Here is a 24,890-nt window from a genome sequence, read left to right on the forward strand (position 1 = left end):
GGCAAATGAGGACATCATATAACATTGGTAACGTTCACATAAATCAATACTTCCTATGGAACCATATTAAAAAAGGCATGGGTTTTCTTTTGCTGACTTTCATATTATAGTTTGACAAAACTTAAGGTACATTTTAACACATATTTTTGACATGTCATTTTGTTTATCATCATTCATGTAGTGTGTTTAAAAGTTGTGTGTTATCCCAAGACAGGTAACTTTTAAAAAAAAAAAAAAGTGTAGGTCTAAGCTGGATGTTGGGCTAAGGTAATAAAGATTCACAGTATGATTTCCATTTCTGTACTTCTTCCTAACACACGCACTCTGGTGGAGGACAGCCTGACAGGCTTTCACATGTTATTAAAGACGCACTGAACATGGATCTAGAAACTTTATTCACAAAAGAAAATAACACATGTATGATTAATTTAATAAAACCTACATTTCATAGAGAAATTGATGGTTAGTTAGGCTAATGTTTTCAATCTAGTCAAATCATTATCACGAACAGTACATCACTCTTGATAAACACTTTTCCATTACTCCCATCCTTCCCAGTTATAGCAGTCTTTCCTCATCCAAAGACCGAAAAGGGCTGGCTGCAACATCTACACCAGTGTCATTAGCAAATTTCCAGCGCAACACTTTTGCTGCAGTGACTAAGCTGGTGTCCACTCACTGTGGGACCTGGGTTTTACTTTTAAATAAGTAGCTAGCTCACTCAAGAAGCCAAAGGTATTTACAACATAATACAAATTTAGCAAACAGAACAAGCCAGTCTGGCTGGAAAAAGTTGTTTTCCTTTAGCCTTTTCAGCAGAGCATTTCTTCCATTGTTATGCCTCTTTTTAAATTGGATGGTTAAAAGCCTCAACTGCACATTATTTTAGTTTTACTTTAGTGAAATGATATTCAGTAGGTAATCAGTTAGCTGACATGTGCACTATGACTGAGGACAATCTTGGTGGCCAGTCCAACTATACAAAGGCCAAATAGGTGCAAAATCATTAGGCTGGAAATCTTTACATCATAGCGCCAATAAGATACCTGAGTTTTGGTGCAGATACCAAAAATATATTTTTCTACAGAGACATATAAAAAGTGTTTTTCTACAAATTCCTATTTAACTTCATTTGGCAAAAGACACCTTCAGCTATTCTGTTTAATGCTGTCGAAACACACAGCCATACAAGAACTGTTGAAAATTGGAAAAGCTTGGATTTAAATCAGGAATTAAAGTAAAATCAGAGAAACAAGATTATGAATCTAACCCGAAATTTGATCCCAGCTTTTAGCACTTGATGGTGTTTGACACATTTTGGTCAGTGCCATAATGACGTCTGATTTCCCGTCCTAATATTGAAAATTGCTAAAACTGGCTTCCTATGGGGTGAAAATATTTCTCTTAAACCTTAGATTCACTGCCTTCACTTCCTGCTTCTTTCAGATTTCTTTCTTTTTTCTTTGGCAGAGTCTTTCCCTCTCCCCTTGTCTTCTTCCTGCACCTTCTTTCCCTCCTCTTCTACCTTTTTCTCAAATTTGTCCTCTTTCTCCCCTCCTTTCTTTGATTTCTTCTCCCCTTCCTTCTCTTTGCCATCTTCCTTGCCCTCATCCGGTTGTTTTGCTTTTTCCTTCCTTAATTTCTCCAGAGCCTTCTCCATCTCTTCTTTTTCCATCTTCTCCTCCTCCTCTTTAAGCCTAGTGGCCACTCTTTCCTTCACTCTGGCTGTTATTTCCTTCCTCCCCAGTTCCAGCTCCTTCTCCTCCTCCTCTTTGGCCAGGAGCTCTCTGACCTCAGCCAGGGCCAGCTTGGCGAGCTTCTTGGCCTCCACACGTTCATGGATGATGGCTAGCTGCTGCTTTAGAGCCTCCCGCAGCTTCCAGCCCACATCCTTGGTTGGAGACGTTTCTGGGGTGGATGAGCAACATTTTGCCGTTTCACCACTTGTAAAATGAGTTTTTACAGGACGGACGCCATGCTCAAACTCACTCTGTTATTAGACGTCAACACACATCAGGCAGACATGTGGATGAACCAGGGCCATATCTATTCACAGCAATTCCATGCCATCTACATGGGTAGACTTTACAGACCACTGGTATGTTATAGGTCAGTTTAAAACAGTAATTAACAGTATTCACACCAGTTTGTTCAAAATGTACTTAAATGAAGGTACTCTAGTACACTACTCAGGTTTTACTTATCAAGCACAAACACAGAATTAAGGCAAAAAACTAATTCATCACTGCAAATGAACACACTCAGTTTGGATCCAAGAACACAATGAGTTGTCATCTGTTAGTCTAGCCCACACTAACAGCACAGCTTTATGCAAATGGCTGCATGACTATACCTTTCTTAGCTCCTCTCCTGGCTGCATCTGCAGGGTTTTCATCTGATGTCGCACACAAACAAGACAAAAGTTACAACACTGGACTCCTCTGTGTGTGTTAATATAATGCTTTTGTCTTTTACACGCCATGAATTTATCATTCCTACTGTCCGATATCAGTTGCAGTTCATGCACAAGCCATCCATTACACAGCTCCAAACTATGAAGTCTGGAAATGCTACATGACGCTAATCTCCGCCACAAGCTGAAGCAAACCACAATAAACTTTCCGTAGCAGAAGCACACGGTTGCTATACAACTCAACTTGGCTATACATGAATGAGAGACGCAACTCAAGTTCAGCTTTGCAAAATCTGACTTTAGCCTGGCAACAGCAGACATTTTGACTTGTCCTGAAGAACCTGGGAAACACATTTTTGGCTCAGTTCCATCAAGTGTCCCAGTAGGCCATGACAGTGAGCCAGAACTGCAAAATAGCAGGACAATGGACAAGCTTGCATTAACAGAATGTAGTCATTCATACCTGTACTCAGTGTAAAAAAGGTTTATATATTAGTACCAATAGAGGATTGAAAGAGAGATTCGGAATGTGACACATTAACATGTGCAGTGCAGCCTAGTGGAGAAACTGTAGAGCTCCACTTTCACCAAAGCAGGACACCTATTCTATTTTGCAAGATGCAAAATGGTACACTTTGTGAATGTAGTGGTGAAAAGTTATTTGTTGTTTCAAATGATTACTGAAGTATTTGATGATTAAATTACTTACTACTATTACGTATACACACACTATGTCTATGTGCTTATGAAGATCACCAACAAAGTCAATGTTTATCCACTGTTGAGTTCACCACCACATCACAGTGTACGAAGTAACACAAACTATGGTTCATACTAAGTGTCCAAAGCCAGCAGCCCACCTAAGCCTAGAGATGCTGCTTTCATTCCTGCCAGATACTTAGTGCCTCTGGTTCCAGCTTTTTTCCTCTCTCTCCTCCTGAACCTAGGCACTGGGAGTTCTGGTTGAACTGGGAATACACAAAGTAGTAAGTATTATCCCTGATACTAGTTAGCCAGAGTAAAGATGACTAGTCAAAAAGAAGTCTTTCCTGAAACTAGCACCATATGTAGGAAATACTGCTGGGGTCCACTCATTCTCGCAAAATCTATTATTTGTACTACTACAGCAATGGTTGAGGAAAACGATTAGTAGAATTACAGTCCAATAATGGTCCCAAACAGTTCAGTGTGAGAGCTGCTTTTTAACCTGACTGTGGGAGAATGGGAGGACACTGGTCTGAATGTAAGCAGTGACTGAAACTGAGGCAGGAAGAGTGAATGCTCTGCTCTGTCCCAGTAACCCAGTGAGCTCAGCAGACAGATATGTGGTACCTCTGTGTCAGCTTCTTTTCCTCTCACCGTGTACTCCACTCTGCTTAGCTGATTTATACACACATGAAACAAGAAAAATGTAAACATACCAAATGAGCCTAATAATAGGTGTATGAGTGATTTCCAAGCTGACTGTAAATGGCCTGAAAGTCACCAGTTATTGAAGTTAAAATAGCTATTGAGTTATGCACATGCTCTATTTTTCAGTGTTTTTGTGCTTCAAAAAGGTATCCTACAGATTTATTCTTCTGAAAAGCCAAAGCTGGAGTCACTCCACCCCAGAGCAGGAAGAGCCTGTTTCTAAGTCATCTGTCATCCATGCATTCATAACAGCTAAACCCGTTGACACAGAAACACACACCCTGATCACATTCACAAGACAATACACCTGCAGTTAGTTTGAGCTGTCTAAGCTTGTAGCAGTGATAAGTTGGTTCAAGCATAATGAATCAATCATGCCTCTCCTCTGCATCACTTGTGTCAGCCCTCTGATCACGCCTTTCTACTGCAGTGCACTCCTATCACAAACTGGAATGGCAACAAAACCTGTGCATAGTCACAATGCACAATATTGGGTTTTAGGCTTCATTTTAGACAACTACTGTTGTGTGTAAGACATTTGTATTATGTTTAAAGGGAAATGAGGAGAATGGAAAAGATGGTGATCAAAGCTGTTGTTGAGCAGAGGGATGGCATACATCAACCAACAAACAATATGAAGCTTGATTTTTGCAGAATACACAAGAACCTGAAGGATGGGAAGCATCAACTTGGCTCAATATATATTCATTAATTAAAAAAGGCAATCCTATAGTTTGAAGACCCCATTTCCACCTGGTATTAACAAGCAGCATGTATCCAGATACATTACCTGGATAATGACATCTGATCACAGGACTTTCACACGTCAAGTCTGGTGTGTTGATGTGGTCTGATAATATGCAAATTAAATAGGCAGACTTGAAAGCAAAGTGGTAATTCCTCAAAAGGACTGCTATGGTGTGCAATGTAAGGGCCACATTACAGACTGAGACAGCTGAAGGAATCTGTATGCTACTTTTCAGTAGCCTTGTTGTAAATGGTCCAGATGTACCCTAAATCTAACATAATAAACGTAGAGTTGCAGCCCTGTTTACATTAAATTGGGTGTTTGCATACAAAGAAATTTTCACACTTTGTCAACACATATAGTATGCATTGGATCATAAATAATAAATTTGGGAATCACGCGGATCTGTAGAGTCTTGTTTTCTTTTCTTTTCTTTTCCAGATATAGGTTGCATGTTAGTATCAGGTAGAAATGCAGACCAAGACAAAAAAAAACAAATCCTTAATTTGACAGAGGTTTTAAAAAGTACAAATTCGTGCTATAGTCCAAGAGTCCAGAGTAAATATGTTGTAGATCAGTTTTTATGGCATGCCGCAATAATAAAAGACAAAATGTCAGAAAGGGAGAGACAAGTAGCTGTCCAAGTGCAAATTGCCTCGCATTTTGTGTTATTTAGTGTTGCTGGGCAACAGGTTTGTGCCAAAAATAAAGATTTGAAAAGATTTTTAAAAAATGTTTAAGAGGATTTCTTAAAGTCTTCCTGAGTATCATGTATATTAGGGGTGTGACCGTACCTCTATTCATTGGGTTTGGTATGCAACTGCCTTGGTTCAGTATGCCCTTTCAAAACAGTCTATGTCTACTACTCATACACAAAAACAGATATTTAAGAGGAAGCGTTTTACCCAGACAGTTTTGGCAGTGCACCTATCAGCTGAAGCATGCTAGTCAGCTTAGCCCAATTAACAAAGTTAGTAAGCCAAGTAAGTCAAGCTCATGTAGTGTTGCTGCCATCCAAATGGCAAACAAATGAGAGACCAGAGCTGAAGGATCTTCTATAACATTTAGATCCACTGTATGGGAGCACTACTGTTTCCCGGTTGGTTACAGCAAAAGTGGACAACAATTTGTGGATAGGATAAGGACAAGTAGTGCCTCAACTGTTACAGTAAGAATTATGGTCAATGAGCAAACAAAAATGAACATTTTTCAAAATAAGACAATATTGTTTTCATTGCTGTATCGAAAACGTACTGATCCCAACCCTAAAACCAATGTACATACCGAACCATGGATTTTGTGTACCGTTACACCCCTAATGTATGGATCGACATCATAGAAAACTCTTTCAAAAGTATTTCACTCTCTCAAGATTCTTCTGATACAACAATGAAGCCTGTTTGTCAAATCTGACAGTATTTGGGGATTCCAGTGGGTGAAACCTGGGATGGTTGGGGCCCACATCATGTTTATCCAAAGCTACTGGCTGGGTTAAGTTGCCATAACCTGCCAAAGCAAGCAGAGAAAATACTGTAGGAACAGGTTTCCAGACACTGTAGCTTGGTCTGTTGGATGTCGAGGCCCTTCTGTTAAAAGCAACTGCATTAGAGCAGAATTGGGTTGTTGCAGTTGGTCTGAGGCTATTGGTTATGGAGGCCGACTATGACGATCTTCTGCCCCTGATTTCCATCATCTTTCGCGCCTCTTCTTCTGACCCTTTCGTCATCCTCGTCCTCTTCGTCCTCCATTGCCTCCACAGCTCCTCCTGAGGTACTGTGCTCCTCCTCCTCCTCCTCCAGGGACTCCAGGGGGTTTATCAGACCGTACAGGAAAGTGAAGAAACCGTTTAACCAATCAGAGCCGCCCTCCTCCACTTCTTCTAACCAATCCAGAACCTCGGATTCACCCTGACCATCGCCCTCACTGGTCAGGCCTACGCAAACAAGAGGGGGAGGGGGGTATGGAGGCAGGGGTGGATGGAGGGGAAGTTTGGGAGCACAACGTGTGGAAGTGATGGAAATGGAACGGTGTTGGGAAAGGGGGTGGAAAAAACTCAGAAACAAGAAAGGAAGAAATAAAGGTGGAATCAAATGGAGAAAAAAAAGATGTAATGAAAGAGCAGAGGAAGAAAGAGAAGGAGGGAAAGAAACAAGAGGAGAAGGTAAGAGAAGTTTTAAGCGTAGGTTAGGCAGCGAGGGACCTACTCAGGCTTTATCATTAGCAGCTGGAGTCGGGCTGTCTACACTAGATCACCAACAAAAATCACTTTGTGCCAACTTGAGCCATCGTCCTTTATAAATCGGTCATGGTGGCTCAAGTATAATCATATGATTTTAATAACTATTTATAGTTCTTGTTTATTAAAAATCATATGATATCAGAGCAATGATATTGAGCCGAGCTCTCTGTGCCCAAACATCAGAGAGCTGCCTATCAAGTGGAGACAGCCTTAGAATCATAGACAAGAGTTAAGACAGATGAGAGGAAAACTGAGGTTTGGTTTCTATTAAACTGTTTGCATTAGAAAAGCTGGCAGCCGCATAATATGCGCACAGTTGCACTGGTTTTCCATTTGAGATGTTTGTATGTTGTTTATGCTCCCCTACACATCCAAAACATAACAGTAGTGCTGTTTAAATCTCCTATGTAGTAGAGTTTGGTATTGGAGTGCATGTATTATGATACCTACTGTGTCAAAAATTAATTATGATGTTCTGGGATAAACTACATAGTATAAATCTTTGTTTAAAAAGACAAATGTTATTGTTTTAAAAATCACAGCCACAATCATAGACAATGAAAACCCTACACCATCTTAACTGTGGGCGGACACATGCAACATGCTGGTAAAAACTCACACCATTTGTCAGCAGAGAGTAGAGTTAAAGATTTAGAGTTGAAAAATACTGAAGAGCTAAATTTAGTTAAATTCTTATCATCCATTAGTGTGTTTTAATACAGATAGGAGCTCCTCATAGATCTAATATTGTTCTTTTCAAGCCAATTAAAGCTAAAGAACACACATAATAAGAAAGTGAAAAAGAAGGGAACACAACAGGGGAGATTAAAAAGGATCATAATGAAGGGCGAGAGAAGCACAGCATATGCATGGGAGCATGCGCTATAATGCGGGGGGATAAACAGAAAATTCAACTAACAATTTGTTAAAGCTAATTTGCGTAGGGATGGTTACATAGACATGGATGAGGCATTGATAGTGGGATAGAAAGGCTGAAGGTGGGCTAGGCCTTTCTGTAGATGGATGAACTCTGGTGACAGATCCGACTCCCTCAAGCTTCAGCAAAATAAATGATAGAACAGCGCAGATGACTGTCATGCAGGAGTACTTCAGAACGAGACAATTCGAGCAAAGACATCTGTGTGATGTCCTAAATGCTTCTAAAGAGCTAAATAGTTTTGAAGATATTGAACATTGAGGAAAAAAGGTGGGTGTTAATTTACATATAGTACAATATTCAGACATGGCACTAGCCTCCATGTGAATGAATACAAGTTGTGATTCCCATGCCTGTCTGATTTTAGAGCCAGATAACTGATTTATAAAATACTAAGTGATACAGAAACAAATGTTCAGGTTCTTGGAGATTCTATGCAGAGCACCTTCTCAATGCAAGTTCTAAATTTCACCTCTTCTGTTGGAAATGCGTATAGCTGTGTTCCAATGTGTTAAAACTAGTGTACACCATTCAGTAAACTTGGGGAGTTAAATAAATAAGAAGCTGGTCTTGTATAAAACCATGCAACATGCAGCAGACATCACATGGGGAATAAGTAACAGCACTGAAGACATCCGGGAAGTACAACGTTTCTTATCAGGCCCCCAGCTGTCTTGAATGCTTTGAGCTTCACGTAGAAGAGAAATATTCCAAAAACTATACTGCTACAACATCATGCCAGCAATACCAAAAACGGAAAAGGTTCATATGAAATCGATGGAGTGCTGTGTGTGTATGAGTTGCAATTAACCTCAGTAAGGCAACTAAACACAATAGTTGCTTTAAAGTTGCCTTAATTTACCTCTGAATCAACCCTTTATCATGATGAACCTCATTCATTCCATCCTTTAATAACCTCAGTGGTTCGTTATAGCCGTACTACAGAGCACCTACCCTCTTAAGTTGGGACCTAACCTTTAGGGATCTTTGGGATCTTATACCAATTAAAACTGTAATATTCTTAATTAGGGGACAGTCCAAGAGACATGATTTATTTTGGATGACAAACCAGTTAAAATGGGTCTTTTAAGTGAAATGTGCATTTTGTGTACCTTCCAGCCCACTCCTGCCTGCCCTTGAGGAATACCCTTTGTGGAGTTCTCGCTCCAGAACATAAATTCACTGCAGAAAGGACGGACTGGTTGACCCTTGTTACTGTTTTCATTGGTAAAACTGTCTCTAGGGTCAGCTATACAATTGTCAGTCATGCAAAAGAAACCCATATTGCCATTTAATTTAATTAACACAAAACACACCATCAGTGGCCTGCAGATTCAAACCCACAATAAATCAGCTATGGTTGTATCATGATTTTGTGAAACCATGTATGTTGTCACTAATAATAATAATAATAATAATAATAATAATAATAATAATAATAATCAGATGTCAGCTGGAGACAAATCGGTTCCCTTTTGTTTCGATTTCTGCAAGACACTGATAGTAACCACTAACATTAGTTGTAAATTACAGGTAAATCAACTTGCCTAGGAGTACTTTAGCATCCTCGACATCAAAATCACCATCGCCATCTGTATCGTATGCCACCAGTTTACCTACAGCAGCAACAGAACACACATGAAGACTTGTTTGTTCTCACACAGGAACTACAAAAGACACAATAATCACTGTACATTTACATGCATCGTTCAACACAGACAGACACACACACACACACACACACACACACACACACACAAATAAATGCACCAAGCTTCCGTGAGACTGGCCCTTAATAGCCTCTGTCTTTCATTATAAAGTTGGTTTAACTGTTAAATAAAAAAAAAAAACAAATGTACACAGTGGGATGGGGCCATAGTTTGTTTTAGTGATATTTAATAAAAATAAAAATAAATTGTTAGCAATGTTTCTGTTATTAACTCGAGCTATGTTTAGGATGGTAGAATCAAAGCTGCTGGATTTGTGTCTAACAGTTATACCAGTTACAGAGTAACTGGCCCACAGAGGACGTGATGGACATTAGGTTAGACAGAAGCCCTGGATCCAAACCAGCTGAGGAAATATTTTGTACAAAATCAAAATGCTATGTGCTACTATGTTGGAAAAACACCCCAATGTGAAGATGGTTAAATGATAAAACCAGCATACAGTGTGTATAGTGAATCATAAATTAGCTAGCAAAACACTAGCTAACAAGCTAGCAAATATACATGAATAATTAGCTAGCTAGTTATATCTGAAAGCTAATGTTAGCAAAACACTAGGCACCTAGCAAGGTTTAAAAATAAATAAATAAATAAATAAATAAATAAAATATATACATCAATCGTTAGTTAGCTACCATTTTATTTTTAAACTATATTCAAAATGTGGTTGTCTTTTTAACATAGATTAGCCTAGCACTCTCAACTATTATTGGAACACAGAGAAAAGGGGTGGGACTTGGGAAGGGTCAATCCTTTTAGGTTTAGGAATTTGAAAAAAGTGTAAGCGAGCGAGGAAAAACGATATGACCCAAGACAACAATCACTGATGTTAATACAGGATGTAAGAGAAATATGCTTTGAGATTTTTTTTACCTTGCAAGGCCTCAGACAGGTTAATTTGTAAGCCCTTAGCCTTGTCTGCATGCAAACACAAAACATACACATTGGAACAATTGCAAGATTAAAAAATAAAAACAGAACAGATTTATAATTCATACATTAATAGTAGATTACTACACAGACAAGAGTGTTCAACATTAATCATTAGGGTAAAGATTAGTGACAGACAGTAGTGTGGTCAAAACATGCATCTGATTTAACAGTAAAGTAGATGGACTATTATATTTTATATATATATATATATATATATATATATTAATATAAATATATATACATATATATATAATATATATAATATATTTATATAATATATTATCTATATATATATAAATACCAGTGAGAGCAATATTTTTTATAGGACTGTAAGATAAAGCATTATCTTACAGTCCTATAAAAAAGTGAGATAAGTGATGGTATACGAGCTATGCCATTTAAATGCTCAGGTTACTACAAAGTCTGGCTACATAATCAAGAAGCTTAGCAGCGCAACATTGGCAGTTTACTCTAATTAACTGGTGTGTTGTTGGGGCATTTCTGGTTCCACTTGTTTTGATTGCAGCCATTTTGGTAGCTGGTTTGTATCCCATTTTCTTAGGTATTTAAAAGCATGTGCTGATCACAGAATGGAGTAAGAGGAATAGGAAGGATGGAGGATTGAAGTAGACTCATGTCAGGATGGTAATGCTGCTGATCTGACGTTAGTGTTCTTCTAGGGTTGTAGTTGACAGCACAGACCAAAGACAAAAGCACAACTAGCTGCTACAACACTGTTCCAGCAAGGTGCAGAAAGGAAGAACACATCCAGCTACTCTTTGAGCCAAATGTATGTGTGTTACATTGTGTACTCACCGAGGACTCCCTGATAGTCGACCAGGTCGAAGTAGACCACGGCTACAGATGTCCAGACACCCAGCAGGGCCAGGACAATGAACCAGGTGAAGAAGCTGCTGCTGCTGGACCCAGAGTCTGACTTCTTCCCATTCTTGTTGGCGGATTGGGTCTTAGTACCATCTGCAACCAAACACAGTACATCATGTATGGTTCACTTGAGGGTTTGACACGTTTCCCTTTTACACTCAAATTAAGAAACAATGTAGATTCAAATAATATTAGTATTGGAAAACCCATCTCCAACAGCACACAATACACATTGTTTGTGTGGTTGGACTTTGAGAAGCTGGATGATTTTATTACCAATTTATGGATGTATTTGCCAAATTTAGAACTGGACAGGAAGCAAATTTTACAGTTTAATCACATCCCTTAAGGAATCCATAAGGAACACAATAATACTAATCAGCCAATCAACACACATTTAAAACTAACAAACCTCTTACGGCTATAGGATCTCAAGACTACCTTAGACAAAAGTAACTACACTGCACAATCAAAACCATAGAGGAGTGGAGACGATGTAAACCAAAAAAATAAACCACATCCAAGAAGCTATTCCGGGTGTGCCGATGACATCCCACAATGCATGATGGGAGAAAATGGTGTCAGAGAGAATGAACAGGTGTTGAAGTCCGCTGCATGGTGCTAGGTCAAACTCAGACACACTCAAAGAGCATAGTTCAAATGACTCACATTGACTGTATATTTTAATATGCCTCGCTAAAACTGAACATGCATAGTTTGAGACCTACTGCCTTAACTTTAAATCATTTTCCAAGTATTTACCATTAAAAATCCATTGTTGTTGTTGTTGTCAGCTCAATACGGAGTACCACGTTTGAGGGGGGAAAAAAAGTCTAGAAATTGTTGTCTTACCAGAACCAGCTGAGAATGTCAATATCAGCTTTGTTTCTGCACTTATAGTGCAGAGATCTGTCTGCTCAGTGATTTGTCAAAATCAGCACAAATGCTGAAGCAGGAAGAATATGGTATGGTGTTTACCCCACCATGGATTAAACTAAAAATGGACTAAAGGATTTATTAAAACCACTATTTGTACACAGATGAAAACATGTGTAGTACAAACAATATTGTTTGGTCTTAATTTAGGACGCGTTTATGCTCTACTGACAGAGCACTCCCTGAGCTAACATGACAAAACTACAAGGACCTCACAATGACCTCCACTTCTTTGTCCTTCCCACTCTCTAGTCAGTAGCCCTTGAACAGAGGCTTTCCTCACCTTGCATTTCCCCAGCTATCACCGTAGGGATTGCCGTGGCGACGGTAGGAGTGGCAGACTCGACCAGGGTCGCTGGATCACCCATCCCTGCCAACTGACGGCCAGGCTTGCCGATTGACCAAATAAGAAGTTAGCTGGCCACAAAGACGGCATGCAGTCCCCGCTATGGGAAAAGGGGAGCTCTGCCTCCTGGTCTCACCTCCTCTCCGTCTCTTTCTGTCCCTCCCCTCTTTCTCTATTGACTGGCTTTCTTTCTCTTGCTCATCTGTCAGTAATCCTTGCTCTGTCACTTTTTTCTCTGAGCCTGATATGGCTCTGGAGGTCAAAGACAGCTATTTATAGTGCTGTTAGACCAGCTGGCCCTGACACAGAGAGAGAGAAGAACAGGCTAAATGGGCACTGCCAGCTTTAAAAGACTGCCCCTTTCCTCTGCCTGATCTGGAAGATTTTACAGTCATGTTTCACTACATCTTTACATATAAAAAAAGTCTACTTTGCTACACTGTGCGTCACAAACTGAGCTTTATTTTGCATTTACTGTTCTTAAAAACAGTGTTATTGACAGCATTTGTGACATACAAAATTTCACTCTATTCTCAAGCCAGGGCCTTTGAAGCGGACAGAGGTATAAGACTAACTTTGCTACAACTACTGCTGAGACCAAATAGCCAGTCAGGCTAAAAACTATTTCAAAATCCATTTTTCTAATCTATGTAGAAAATCTGGACGTTGGCAGGAACAAATATGCAGAAAAATGAGAGCAAACTGATACCCGAAAAGATACATCAACACATCTGGGTGCTGCAGGGGGATTCCCTTGATTGGGGCACAGGAAGTTAAGCAATTGTTGTCTTTAGTTTGAAGTAAACAGAAGCATGGCTACAACTAATGATTATTTTCATTTTCGATTAATCTGCAGATTCTTTTCTAGGTTTATCATTTAATCTTCTGGTCTACAAAACATCCGAACACTGAAAAATATCCATCACAATCTGCTAGAGCACATGGTGACATCATTAAATGTCTTGTTTTGTCCGACCAACTGCGCAAACCCTCAAACTATCAAATTTACTGTAATGTAAGAACAGGGGATTCTCACATTTAAGTTTCCTTAAAAATTACTTAAATTAATAGATTATTTCAACAGTTGCCAGTTAATCACTTATCCCTGTAACTCTAAACATAAAAATAACTGAGTAGAGTTGAAATATTGCACAGGATTATCTCGCAAGACATCACTGGGCCTGTAGGTTAGGAATGGATACCAATAACTGATCTAGGTACCACTTCCTGGTTGGTCAGAATCCAAACTGACAAAAAGCCCAGGGGAAGTTGCTGCGAGTGTTTAATTGTCCTTTAAATTTATCGGAACATTCCTGCTAGGAGTTTTCAATTTGTATACTTTATTTTTTTTTTTTTTAAAAAGAAGCTATAGCTCATCTGAGTTTTTTCAAGTTTTTATGAGGTAAAAAAGCAGCAACAAAACATTCTGACGATTACTGTCAGAATAAAAAATAACTCAATTGCTTTCTAAACATGTCCCTCTTTAACTTGCAAAATTATGGGTAAGTGTCAAGTAGCAGTTTTACCAGTGACCACACATACAGCTGTAGGCATTGGGGACTGGCAATATATGTAAATAAGTTTGCATGTTAAAATAAAGGCTGCACGATATGGTAAAAACACCATATTGCAATTGTAACTGAAACAACTATTAATATTGTGATGATGTGAATTTGTTGTGGTCTGTACTATTACGGTTTTCTTAAATCTGTGGAACACAATTTAGGCCAGGGGATCTGTGCAGAACTACAGTGCTTTATTATAATGCTGTTTTGTAACACATTTTACCTTTATCAAACATTTTCAGCTTCTGCAATTTACATATTGCACAAGGCCATATAACAATATTCATAATATTGTATTGTATACATATATGGGATACCGGATTTATTAAAAAGTGCAGCAATGTCAGTGTTCAGCAGAATAAAATAAAACTCTAGTACCATCTGTTGTAAACAGAATAGTGAGAGGCTCAAAACTGAGATCCTGAGTCTGCCACATGCTATGGCAGTGTTATTTTAGCTACTAAAAGACACCCCAGGGCTGACACTGTTACTAAAGACGATACCTGTATGGTGGCATATCTGACACAGCAAGAAATTCTGGGTCACACATTCAGGTCATTGCAATTTGAATTAGCACTTGAAGTGAAGTGGACAGTGAATAAGAGTAGGGAGTTCTTGTTCTCCAAACACATTTACAATTCTAACAGACTGGACTCAAGCCGGCAAACAATACATACAAATAGATGAACCAACGAGTAGGGATGGGCATGATTAATTGATCATTAAGAATTTTGTCAATGACGTTAATTTTTGATCGATAAAACTAATGCAGGTTCTGTTGCGTAGCGTGAGTCTTCAGGAATGCAATGAATTTCGCTATGTGGCAGCAATTAAACATTTTACCACACGGGGGCAATATTTGAAAAAAAACGCCACAGGCCTACTCAGTTACCTGCGAGTTTCCATGTATTTCAAAAGTAATCATGAAGAGGAGAGGACGAGGTCAACAGCGAAGTGTGGTGTGGGTGACCATTTGATTTAAACAATGACATTAGTTCACTGCCAACACTGCGAGCTGTGTATAAGTACAACCACGGCCACGACTCAAATGATGTACCACTTGAACACCACGCACTCGACCCTGGTTAGTGGCGGTGCATCCTGCTCTCAGTCTTTCCTTAGCCATCGAATCGATGTTAGCACGGACACGGAGGAGTTGTGTTTATGAGCACACCGGCTTCTAGCTTAGGCTCCACTGCTTTTAGAGCACAGTAGCGCATATCAAGTGTAACCATTACAATACCCTTACAAACCTGTATGTATGGACACATCTTACACACAAGCTAACACAAAGAAAAGCCATCCAACAACCCCACACACATGCAGACCCCCCCCACCAAAATAGAAGACAGTTGTGGAAAAATATAAAAACCATACAATAACATACCGCTTTGTTCCTCTATACACTCCATTCTCTTATGACCACGGTAATTCACACACGCGCAGTCTTTAAGACAAACGGAAAACTCTACTCAGTGACGCTCAGAACACATTGTTCAGCCTGAGCAGCTCCTCTGGAGTCTTATGTAAGGGCTGCTGTGCACCGCCTTCAAACTCCTCTTCCCTCTGGCCTTTAACACACACACACACACCATTTTTTTCTACGTTTTGACCTCTGACCCTTAAACCTACTTTAAAACAGATGCTTTGAGGGAGTGAGAGATGACAGACATCAACCTAGCAGCCAATGGGCTTGGACAGTATGCATTTTTTTAATACCTCCCTGACATTTACCCGGGGGATATACAGTGTATTGTTATTGTATTTTTTAAGTGGTGCAGCTCTTTTAACCTTTACCTCACTGGTTTGCTGCATAGAATCATCTCATGCCAATCGAACCTGTACAAATACCTAGATACCGCCCGTGCCTAGCAGCCAACTACATCCACTACCTTTACTGCAGCACTGGACAGTGGACCTGGCTGATTCAGCCTCATGGCGCCAGGATCTGTGATGTGCGCAGTACATTCCAACGATGGAGGCTGTGCTCTAGGCAAAACAATAAGGGCAGGAGACAAATCTCATGCCTGGCTTTGTTGTGAAAAATCCCCAGAAAGTCACTAGTATTAACAAGAGCTGTTTGTTGAGCTGGTGTCAAGCTAATTAGATTATATCACTGGCTCACTGCAAGCTGGTCCAACACAGCACAGTAGTTTTTGACTTCAAACCTTTTCCAGGTCCAACAGTGAACAGATTAGTCCATATTAAAAACGATCATTAGTTGCAGCCCTTATAGGGACACCTCAAACATAGCTCCAGTCAGCAGTTTGATCACCAACCAAAACAATACTCACTGCAGACTAGTATCCATAGCAACCACAATGATGCTTTACAGAATCATATGATCTGATCTCTGATCAGCAAAAACTGTTTTAGGGGGTTTTGGAAAAGCATCCCTGAGGATTTGAATATCCTGGCCAGAGTTAAAAAAAAGTTTCTGCATTCAAGGAGAGTCCCCCAAACACTGGACTCAACAGCAGGCAGCACGGTGCAGGACCAGGCCATAACTTAGTCACTGACACAAACACACACAGCATTGCACGTTCATGCAAGGTTACACTGTTTCTATCTACAGGGTTTAAGTAAAAATATATATATATATGCAAATGCAAAGAATATAACACAACACAGCATCACACATCAGTCCCAGAGCAAACAGACACGGCTGTTACCCTTTCAGCTCTGCATACTTCCCAGCCCTTTGGTGAGAGGAGGAGGGGGGGAGGCCTGGGGGATTGAAATGATTATGAACAAAATGTAGAAAAGCAAAAGTGCACAAAAAAGGGTGAAATATGACTGAAGAATCAAGTGAAGTGCAACTACATCAACAGAAATCAAATGATGATGAAAGATGACCCCCACACATGTATTATACAGACCCATGATTCAACCAACCATATGATTAGCACACTGGAGATATTTCAGACTCAATGCCTCTGGACTGTTTTGAGGCAATTTACAGTTTACACACTACTTTCGGGCTTCACTGTGAGCCAAGATCAATATTTGATAAGCCACTTAAAGTGTTTACTGATATGATGTAACTTTGTACAAAGTGCACGGGCGTTTCTTTCTCTTTCAGTTGTGGGTTAGTTAATCCACCACTGCTACAGAAAACAAGCAAAGAAATGACGACTTCCTGAGTTGGGATGGACCAAAGGTAAAAGCACATTTCCCCATAGGTGTTGGTCCTCACTAGAGGTCAACCGATATTGGACTTGTAAAATGACAATATAATAATGATCGTTAGGAACAGGAAAAAGCTGATAGCCGATGAATTGTCTTGATAATCAAAACTGGTTAAAAAAAATTTCAAATTAAAAATGCTCTCATCTGACCAAAGTCTGACAATCAATGGTGTTAATTTAATATGGAGGAAACAGCTTGTTAATCTGTTATGTCCAGGGGCAGGAGGGACATATGCAGACTTTATGTATATTGGTGTGTGCTATGTTGTTAGAAATAACACTTGATGTTGGTTGACCAAGGTTTTCTTGACTACAGCCCCACTTTGACTTAATTAGAAGCTGAACTCAACATCCAGACAAGGCAATAAATACCTAAATAAATATGTACAAATCTGGATCAATTAATTCAATGCTGTTTTATTCATTAAAAAAATCTACATGAATTACTTTAGTTGCACTGATACTGTGGATAGTAAGATAAAATAAGATGTTCCTTTATTGATCCCCCTTTTTGCAATGTAGTGCAAAAGAAAGAGTACAGAAGTGGAGGTACAACAAGATATCACAAAATAAAATATTACAAAATATAAGACTATAAATGTATATGCAATATTCAACTAGGAATGGGGTGAAATATTTGATTTTAAAAAGTCATATTAGGGCGGTAAATTGGTCAACTTCTAGTTATTACAGTAATACTTCCATTAAACATCCACTCCTCCCAATGTGTCACACAAGCCCGTCTGCATCTCTTAAAGCTGCACTCTTATTGGCTACTGTACTTTATGACCTACTTGGCTACACTTCTCATAAAGAATGAATCATTAGCTAAAATAGTTCATCAACTGAATGAATGCAGGCTTTACAATCAAATAATATATAGTATCTAAGTGTAATGCAATAAATCCTATCATCTGCTGGAAAATGAGTAAGTATTCATTCCAAGACCAGTCATCTTTATTTTAAATCCACCATACTTGCTGCTTTCTCCAATCAGCAGCCTGGACTGTGGAACCATACATACATACATGCAGACAGACATAGGGACTGTGGTGGGCGGGGTTAGAAAAGAGACAAAAAAACCTGAACATTTTGTTCCTTGTGCTTTCCTGCCTTACACTGCCCTTTGATCTGATCCAACACATGGCATTATGAACTTCAACTGCAGCTACAATCACTACAATTTGACAAAAAAAAAAGATTTTGAAGCTGTGTGACATCCCGCTGAGCTCCCTATTCATTCATATGGAAACTGCTGTGTGGTGATGCATTCTAGGATCAACAAAAACAGTAGCCAAATAGTATATGCAAACCTTATCAATTCAGTATTTAAAGTGGGTTTTATAGTTTCCATATAGTTTTGCTGTAGTCTTTGCTATGGGAGCCCTGTGCAGACGGTAGAGGACAGAGTGTACCCAAAGTTGTACCACACTTGCTTCCTATAGTTTGTATCAACATACACAACATGGGCTCAGTGGTCTACCCACAGCCACGTGTCAGTGTGGGGCTTTAAGTTCTTACTGCCTCCCGACTAAAGTACACTATATTACTTCTATTAACCCTCACAGGGAGCTTTTACAACATATCGCAGTCGTCTATAGCTGCAACCTATTTTGGTGAATAAACAGGCGGGTAGGTGACTTTTGTTGACTTAAGATGAGCGTCGCACATTGGATGTGCGCCATGCAATTAAACATGAGCAACACTGCACAGTGTTTGAATGGAGCCGCGCGCGGTGCCCTATACAATGGAGCTCACACAGCAGCAGCCCTATGATATGGATAGGATCACTATATGTATGTGGATATGTGTGTGTGTGTGTGTGTGTGTGTGTGTGTGTGGAGACCCCCGTGAGCCACGTATAACCCCGCCCACGGCTTTCATATAATGACACGTGAGCATTCAGAAGAGTGACTCGCCTGAATGGGGGGCGGGGTGCCCACATATTCGCAATGCTGGCACAACTCGGTATCTCTTCGCTGGGAAGCCGACGACGAAACTACGACGACTACGGGGCCTAACCGGCAGCACTGGGTAACAGCCAGTGTTTCACTGTAATCCCAGGAGACGGCGTCGCCATGGTGCACCAGCCTGGACGAACAGCTGGTGTGTGGACGGCAGCGCGAATGCAACACTGCTGGTTAAAATATTACGTAGAGTCACAAGCAGTGATACGTAGCTTTTGTCCTACGTCTTGCTAATATCGAAGTACACCGAGGCAGAGCTAACGTTAGTAAGTCGATGTTGGCAGGTGGCCTAGTAGCACTGCTGTGCTTTAATAAAAAGTGTTTACATGCCCCATAAAGCCAGCTTACGTAGAGCTAAACGAACTCACTTGCATGGGGCAGCTAACATGTCGACACTATTTTCTAAAGCTAAATCAAGCTAGCCAGAACCAGGGGCCTTAAATGAAATAACAGCTTGACACCCGATTAACTTTGAACGGCCTGCCAGTGAAAGCTAAAGGCTGCAACGCATCATCCCCACCACTGCAACCCACGACAGAATGAGAAAGAAAGAAAAGCTACAACGCACCTTTGGATTTGACGTGCACTTTAGCGTTCTTCTTTGAAGCCATGGCGACTGTTAGCAGCTGGGCTGGTAGACCTCTGGAAGAAGCGTTGCAGAGGGACTGGAGCGGCCGCAAAGCTGTACTACTGGCTGCAAAAAGAAAATCAAAATTGCTTCTCCTGCCTGATAAAAGTCAGAAACATGGAAACCCCGTCCACTTTAGGACGGGCAGCTCTCTCGACCAATGAAGGCCTTGTTACACAGATATGGGCGGGGTGGGAGACTGTTCGGACCAATGGAATTCGAGAGGCGTTGAGCTTATTCAACCGTGTGGATAGTCTTATCTTTGCCCCGCCCACCTCTCTCCTCTGGAACGTGGCAAGATGGTAGATCCGCTGGCAGCGCGAGTTTCCATTTTTCCCCTCTGCACGCCATTTTCATTTAAATCTCTAAAGTATCAACACAGAAGCATGTCACAAGAACAGCAAAGCACATCTCTGGCTTTCTTACTTGACAGGGGACATAATACAGTCAAAATAATTAAAACAATGTTGACAGGGGTTTAAATCCAGTTAATTTGATTTACATATAGGCTTTGGTCTCAATTGATATTTTAATAAGAATGACTATATATATTAACAATACATAACTTTATGTATGATTTATATTCAAAAACAAACCAAAAAACGAGTGAACAGTGTGCTTTAATATCCCCTTTGCATCATGTATTTTGTGATTTGTTTTGACCATCAGACATTTTTAATAAGACCCCATACATTTGGCTGCGGCATATTCAGGGGTCCATGCACAATAACAGGACCCTGAACTGGTGAAGCTATGAAAATTCAGCCAAAATGAATTTTATGATTTACATTTACACTGTACTTTTTCTACTGTCACTTGTCAAAGTTCATTCATGAGACAACTGAAATATGCCGCCGATTAGGGCTGCAACTTGTTGTCATCATTTTCTCAATTAATGGATTAGTTGTTTGGTCCATAAAATGTCACAAAATGTTGAAAAATGTTCCAAGCTGTTTCCCACAGCCCAAAGCGACACACTCAAAAGAGAAATCAGAGAGCTGGACGATTTTTCTTTTAAATATTACGCCAAACAATTAATCGATAATCAAAATAGTTGTCTGATTAATTAACTAGTCGTTGCTGCTCTAGTGTTGATCATGATTCCCCCATCAACTTTTTCTATTGTATTAGTTATTCTAAAAGCACGGCTATTTTCTTTGATTATTGCCTGAGCTTATGCACCCTGAGCTAAAATCCAAACCATTTATAACCTTGTTCATTCCCCCAATTTAATGCAGTTTGCAATGGTGATGCATCTGAAGCTGTCTACTACGCAAGTATTGTGTTCATATATCTGAGGTAAGGACCTTGCTGACTGTCTATCAACATGTTGATACCAGCGTACATACTTGTACAGTATGTATTTCAGAAACATGTGAATGCGTTTGCACTTTTACAATATGTACAGCTTACACAACCATCCACACACACCCTCCTGCGGGGCACTGACCATTTGGTTATCTCACATATGGTCAGCTCTCACACAACAAAGCCCCAGGGTGTGTGCTGTCAGAGGGACAGTGTATGTATGGTGACTGAGGGGAGCTTTGAATTGACCTAATCACTGTGATGAGTGATCTAATCACCTGAAAAGAATGTCATTTGCATGATGGGTGTGTGTTTGTGGGAGGGGGGTATACAGTAGATGGTTTAATGAGTGCCTAAAATATTTAGTGCAACCCACAAGTAAACCACATGTTAAAACTAATGTTGGAAAGGTTCATTTGTGACAAAGGCCATGATTATAGTAACCATGTGTCCTATGAATTCTGTTCAGATACAATCTATTTGCTTTGGTGTATGTGTTTTAGAGGAAATGTATGCTAAACCTTTTCTCTTAGAACAATGTATTGTTCTTATACCATGATTTTCTTCTTATTTCTGCCTGGAGGTTTACTGTGATATATTATTTTTGTTGTTCTATATTTCTATAAATTCCCCATTTCCTTTTATGTTAATGTAATGTATGTATTCTCCATAAGTTCCTGTATGTTTTTATTGTGTGTTTAACAATAATAAAAAAATATGAAAGAAGATAATTACGTCACTCAGTGCTAAATGCATGAATAGTTTTTTGCATTCATTTGGCCAGGCTCATTTATAGCCTATTTATTGACGATATTTTACACAAATTAAAACAAACAAGTGTACACATGTAAATCCCAGTAAAAAAGTGAAAAAATTAGAAAGAAAAAAAATTAGAAGGTAAGTAAGTGTATTGTGTTTTATTATTTTCATTATTGATTTTTCTGCCAATTTCTCCTTTAACACAATCATTGATTAGCCTATAAACAGGGTAGGTGCCTTCACCGTTTATGTTTCAGCCTGTAAGCTACTGAGGAGGACACCAGATAAACAGCGCTTTACAAGGATCCTGTGTACTGTGATGTAATACAGTGACTAAAGAAACCACTCACAGGATACACACACACCTACAGCAGCCATCTGTTAAATCAGACAGGCCTATCACCTTGTGGGCTTACTATCTGCTTGCTGGTGGTGGATAGGGGGGTTGGGTGCAGTCTGTAGGGCAAAGGCAGAGAAAGACTTTTCCACATTACAATGGTGGGTGTTGTTGAAAGGAAAATTGTTGCTGAAAGAACAAGTGTCTGGGGTGGTGGACAAGTCTTTATAGTCCTCTGAAGACAATTAAATGCTTTCATTTGCATTGACGGGAGCAATTGCAGGGGCATAATGTGGAATGCCCTGCCTGAATCACAGTGCTGTGTTAATGGGCTCCTATTGTTACAGTTGAGGGTCCGGCAGACTATTATCAAATGAAGGTCCATAGCTTTGATGCTTAAATGCTTTGACCTCTCCTGTTCCTGCTCTGCAGTTTCCTTCCTGACACAAGAATGTATAATGAAAGGAAGCATTTTACAAGACGTACATGCAACCAGAGATTTGATATATTCCAGATATATTCCTGTCTATAGTAGTCTGTACTGCCAGCCAGCTGTGCTATGGATGCCATGGTTTTTTACTGGGTACTCATACTGTCTGAATCACCATTATTCTTACACCCATCCCAACACACTGGGTACTGAAGGCGCTTCTGTTGTGTAGGGCATGTACCCCAACTAGTCCAAACTGCCCATTTTATTAAGACTACAATAAACAAAACATCTGAAATGAGAATTTTTAATTCATTTATATATATAGTATATTTGTAAGTGTGCATGTTTATTCTGTATTCTCTACCATGGAGACTGTGCAGCAGCTGCAGGCTCACTCTGTTCTGCAGCTCTCTTGCACTCTCTGCTGACAGAGCATGCTCACATTCACTCTTTCAGGATGGCCTGGACTCTGACCTGGTTCATTCATACTGCAACAGCACTGGTGTAACTGTAGCCTGTGGCTGTTCTCTCTGGCTGTCCACACACATTTATCCATCAGACTGGAGGAGAGGTTGCTGTATAGGCAGTGGAGGATGCTGCAATGATCTCCACGGATCCACTATCAACACACACAGCAGACAGACCTTCACTGCAGAACAGGTAACAGGTAACAGGCAAGGAGCTGTGCAGACTCCGCCCAGGCAAGGCAGCAGGTCCCAACGGTGTCAGCCCGAGGGTCCTCAAAACATGTGCACGCAAACCCAGCGTGATGTTGGGTCGCTGGCAGCCAAATTTCCACCCTGACAGCCTGAGTCCGAGAGGGTCCACTGTGCTGTGGGAAAGAGGAATTCAATTACAATCAATTCCAAATTATTTTGATATAGCTGCAATCAAATACATGAAAGTTATCTCAGGACACTTTTTCAAATAGAGACATTAGGTCTAGATCCGAACTCCTTACTAATGCACTTTACAGACGACCAACAGTACCACCATTGAGCAAAAAGCACATTGGCGCATGGGGGGCAAGTAAAAGACTGCCTGTTTAAACGGGCAGAAAACCTGACAGACCGCTATCGGTCTAGGTGGTGGTCATGCTGCCTTGGACCAGGTTGGGGGAGAAAGAATGAAGAGAGAGACAAGAGACGAGACAGAGAGACAGATGATGACAAATACAGATGTACAGCAACAAAGTTCCTTGCCTGTACCAGATATGAAAGGGCGTCCCAGCACCTCCAACGACTACAGGACTGTGGCTGAGGGTACTTCAACCTTGATGAAAAAGGTCCACTGTTGACAAGGAGGGCTAGGTCTGTTCACTCTCTTCGCCCCTTGGGTCACGCTCATCACTGGCGGACCCGTCTTCAGTTTCCTACCAAGCCGAGACTAGGAGTGGAGGATCGCACCATCATCTTCGCCTGGCTCCACCGTGCCTAGCGCCCAGCCTGGCAACCTGAAGCCATCTGTGAGAATCGAGTCTTGGGACTTCTCCAGTGTGTATTCAACACTTCATTTTTACCAAATTTTCACCATCAACTTTATTTAGTTGTACTGAGTACCTTAGTTTAATTTATGCTGCTACACAAAATGCTGCTACAATTTTTATCACTTTTACCACTGATTACCACTTATATCCAAACGGTCACTTATCACTTATTTTATTTTATACTATTTTATTTCAATTGTATCGCTGCAAATTGCATGTGACGTATGGTTATATTTATAATGCTCTTTTATGTTAACTGAATTTTTGTAGCATTTATGTTTGACATTTAGTTACTTATGTACCTGATAAGGTAGCTGTGCATTTTTGTTGTCATTTAGTTAAATTGATTTGATTTATTTTCATCGTTAGTCCTTATATTTAATTTCTAATTTTAATTTTTAGCTTATTTGTACTGTAACTCTGTATTACTTTCCCACCTTTGTATTGCAACTGTTGCACAGTAATTTCCCTCAGGATAAATAAAGCTTCTTGAATCTTGAATCTTGAAGAGCGTTTGGTCTTCATGAGAAGTTTAGTGGCTAGCTCTCGAGTTGGGCTGCATCTCAGGCAAACAAGGTGTTAGAACAGTCCAGTCCACAATAAAATAAAAGTGTGCATGATTTTCTCTGTAAAGAGAACATT

The 24,890-nt window shown here is 40.0% G+C and overlaps 1 protein-coding gene across 1 annotated transcript in view; it reads right to left on the reverse strand.

The window, feature by feature from the left end:
- The window catches only part of asph (aspartate beta-hydroxylase), a 20,173-nt gene extending 7,346 nt beyond the window's left edge, over positions 1-12,827 (reverse strand). Inside the window, exons 1-3 of the mRNA XM_035670899.1 lie at positions 12,515-12,827; positions 11,227-11,388; positions 9,298-9,366 (exon numbers count right to left, since the gene is read on the reverse strand). Of these exons, the coding sequence (XP_035526792.1) occupies positions 9,298-9,366; positions 11,227-11,388; positions 12,515-12,599 (316 nt within the window). The 5' untranslated portion in view covers positions 12,600-12,827. The remainder of the gene's footprint in view (positions 1-9,297; positions 9,367-11,226; positions 11,389-12,514) is intronic.
- Positions 12,828-24,890: the final 12,063 nt, after the last annotated feature.

Source organism: Morone saxatilis, unplaced genomic scaffold, assembly GCF_004916995.1.
Source record: "Morone saxatilis isolate NCDOM2014 unplaced genomic scaffold, NCSU_SB_2.0 Contig23, whole genome shotgun sequence".
In the NCBI taxonomy this organism is placed as follows: Eukaryota; Metazoa; Chordata; class Actinopteri; family Moronidae; genus Morone; species Morone saxatilis.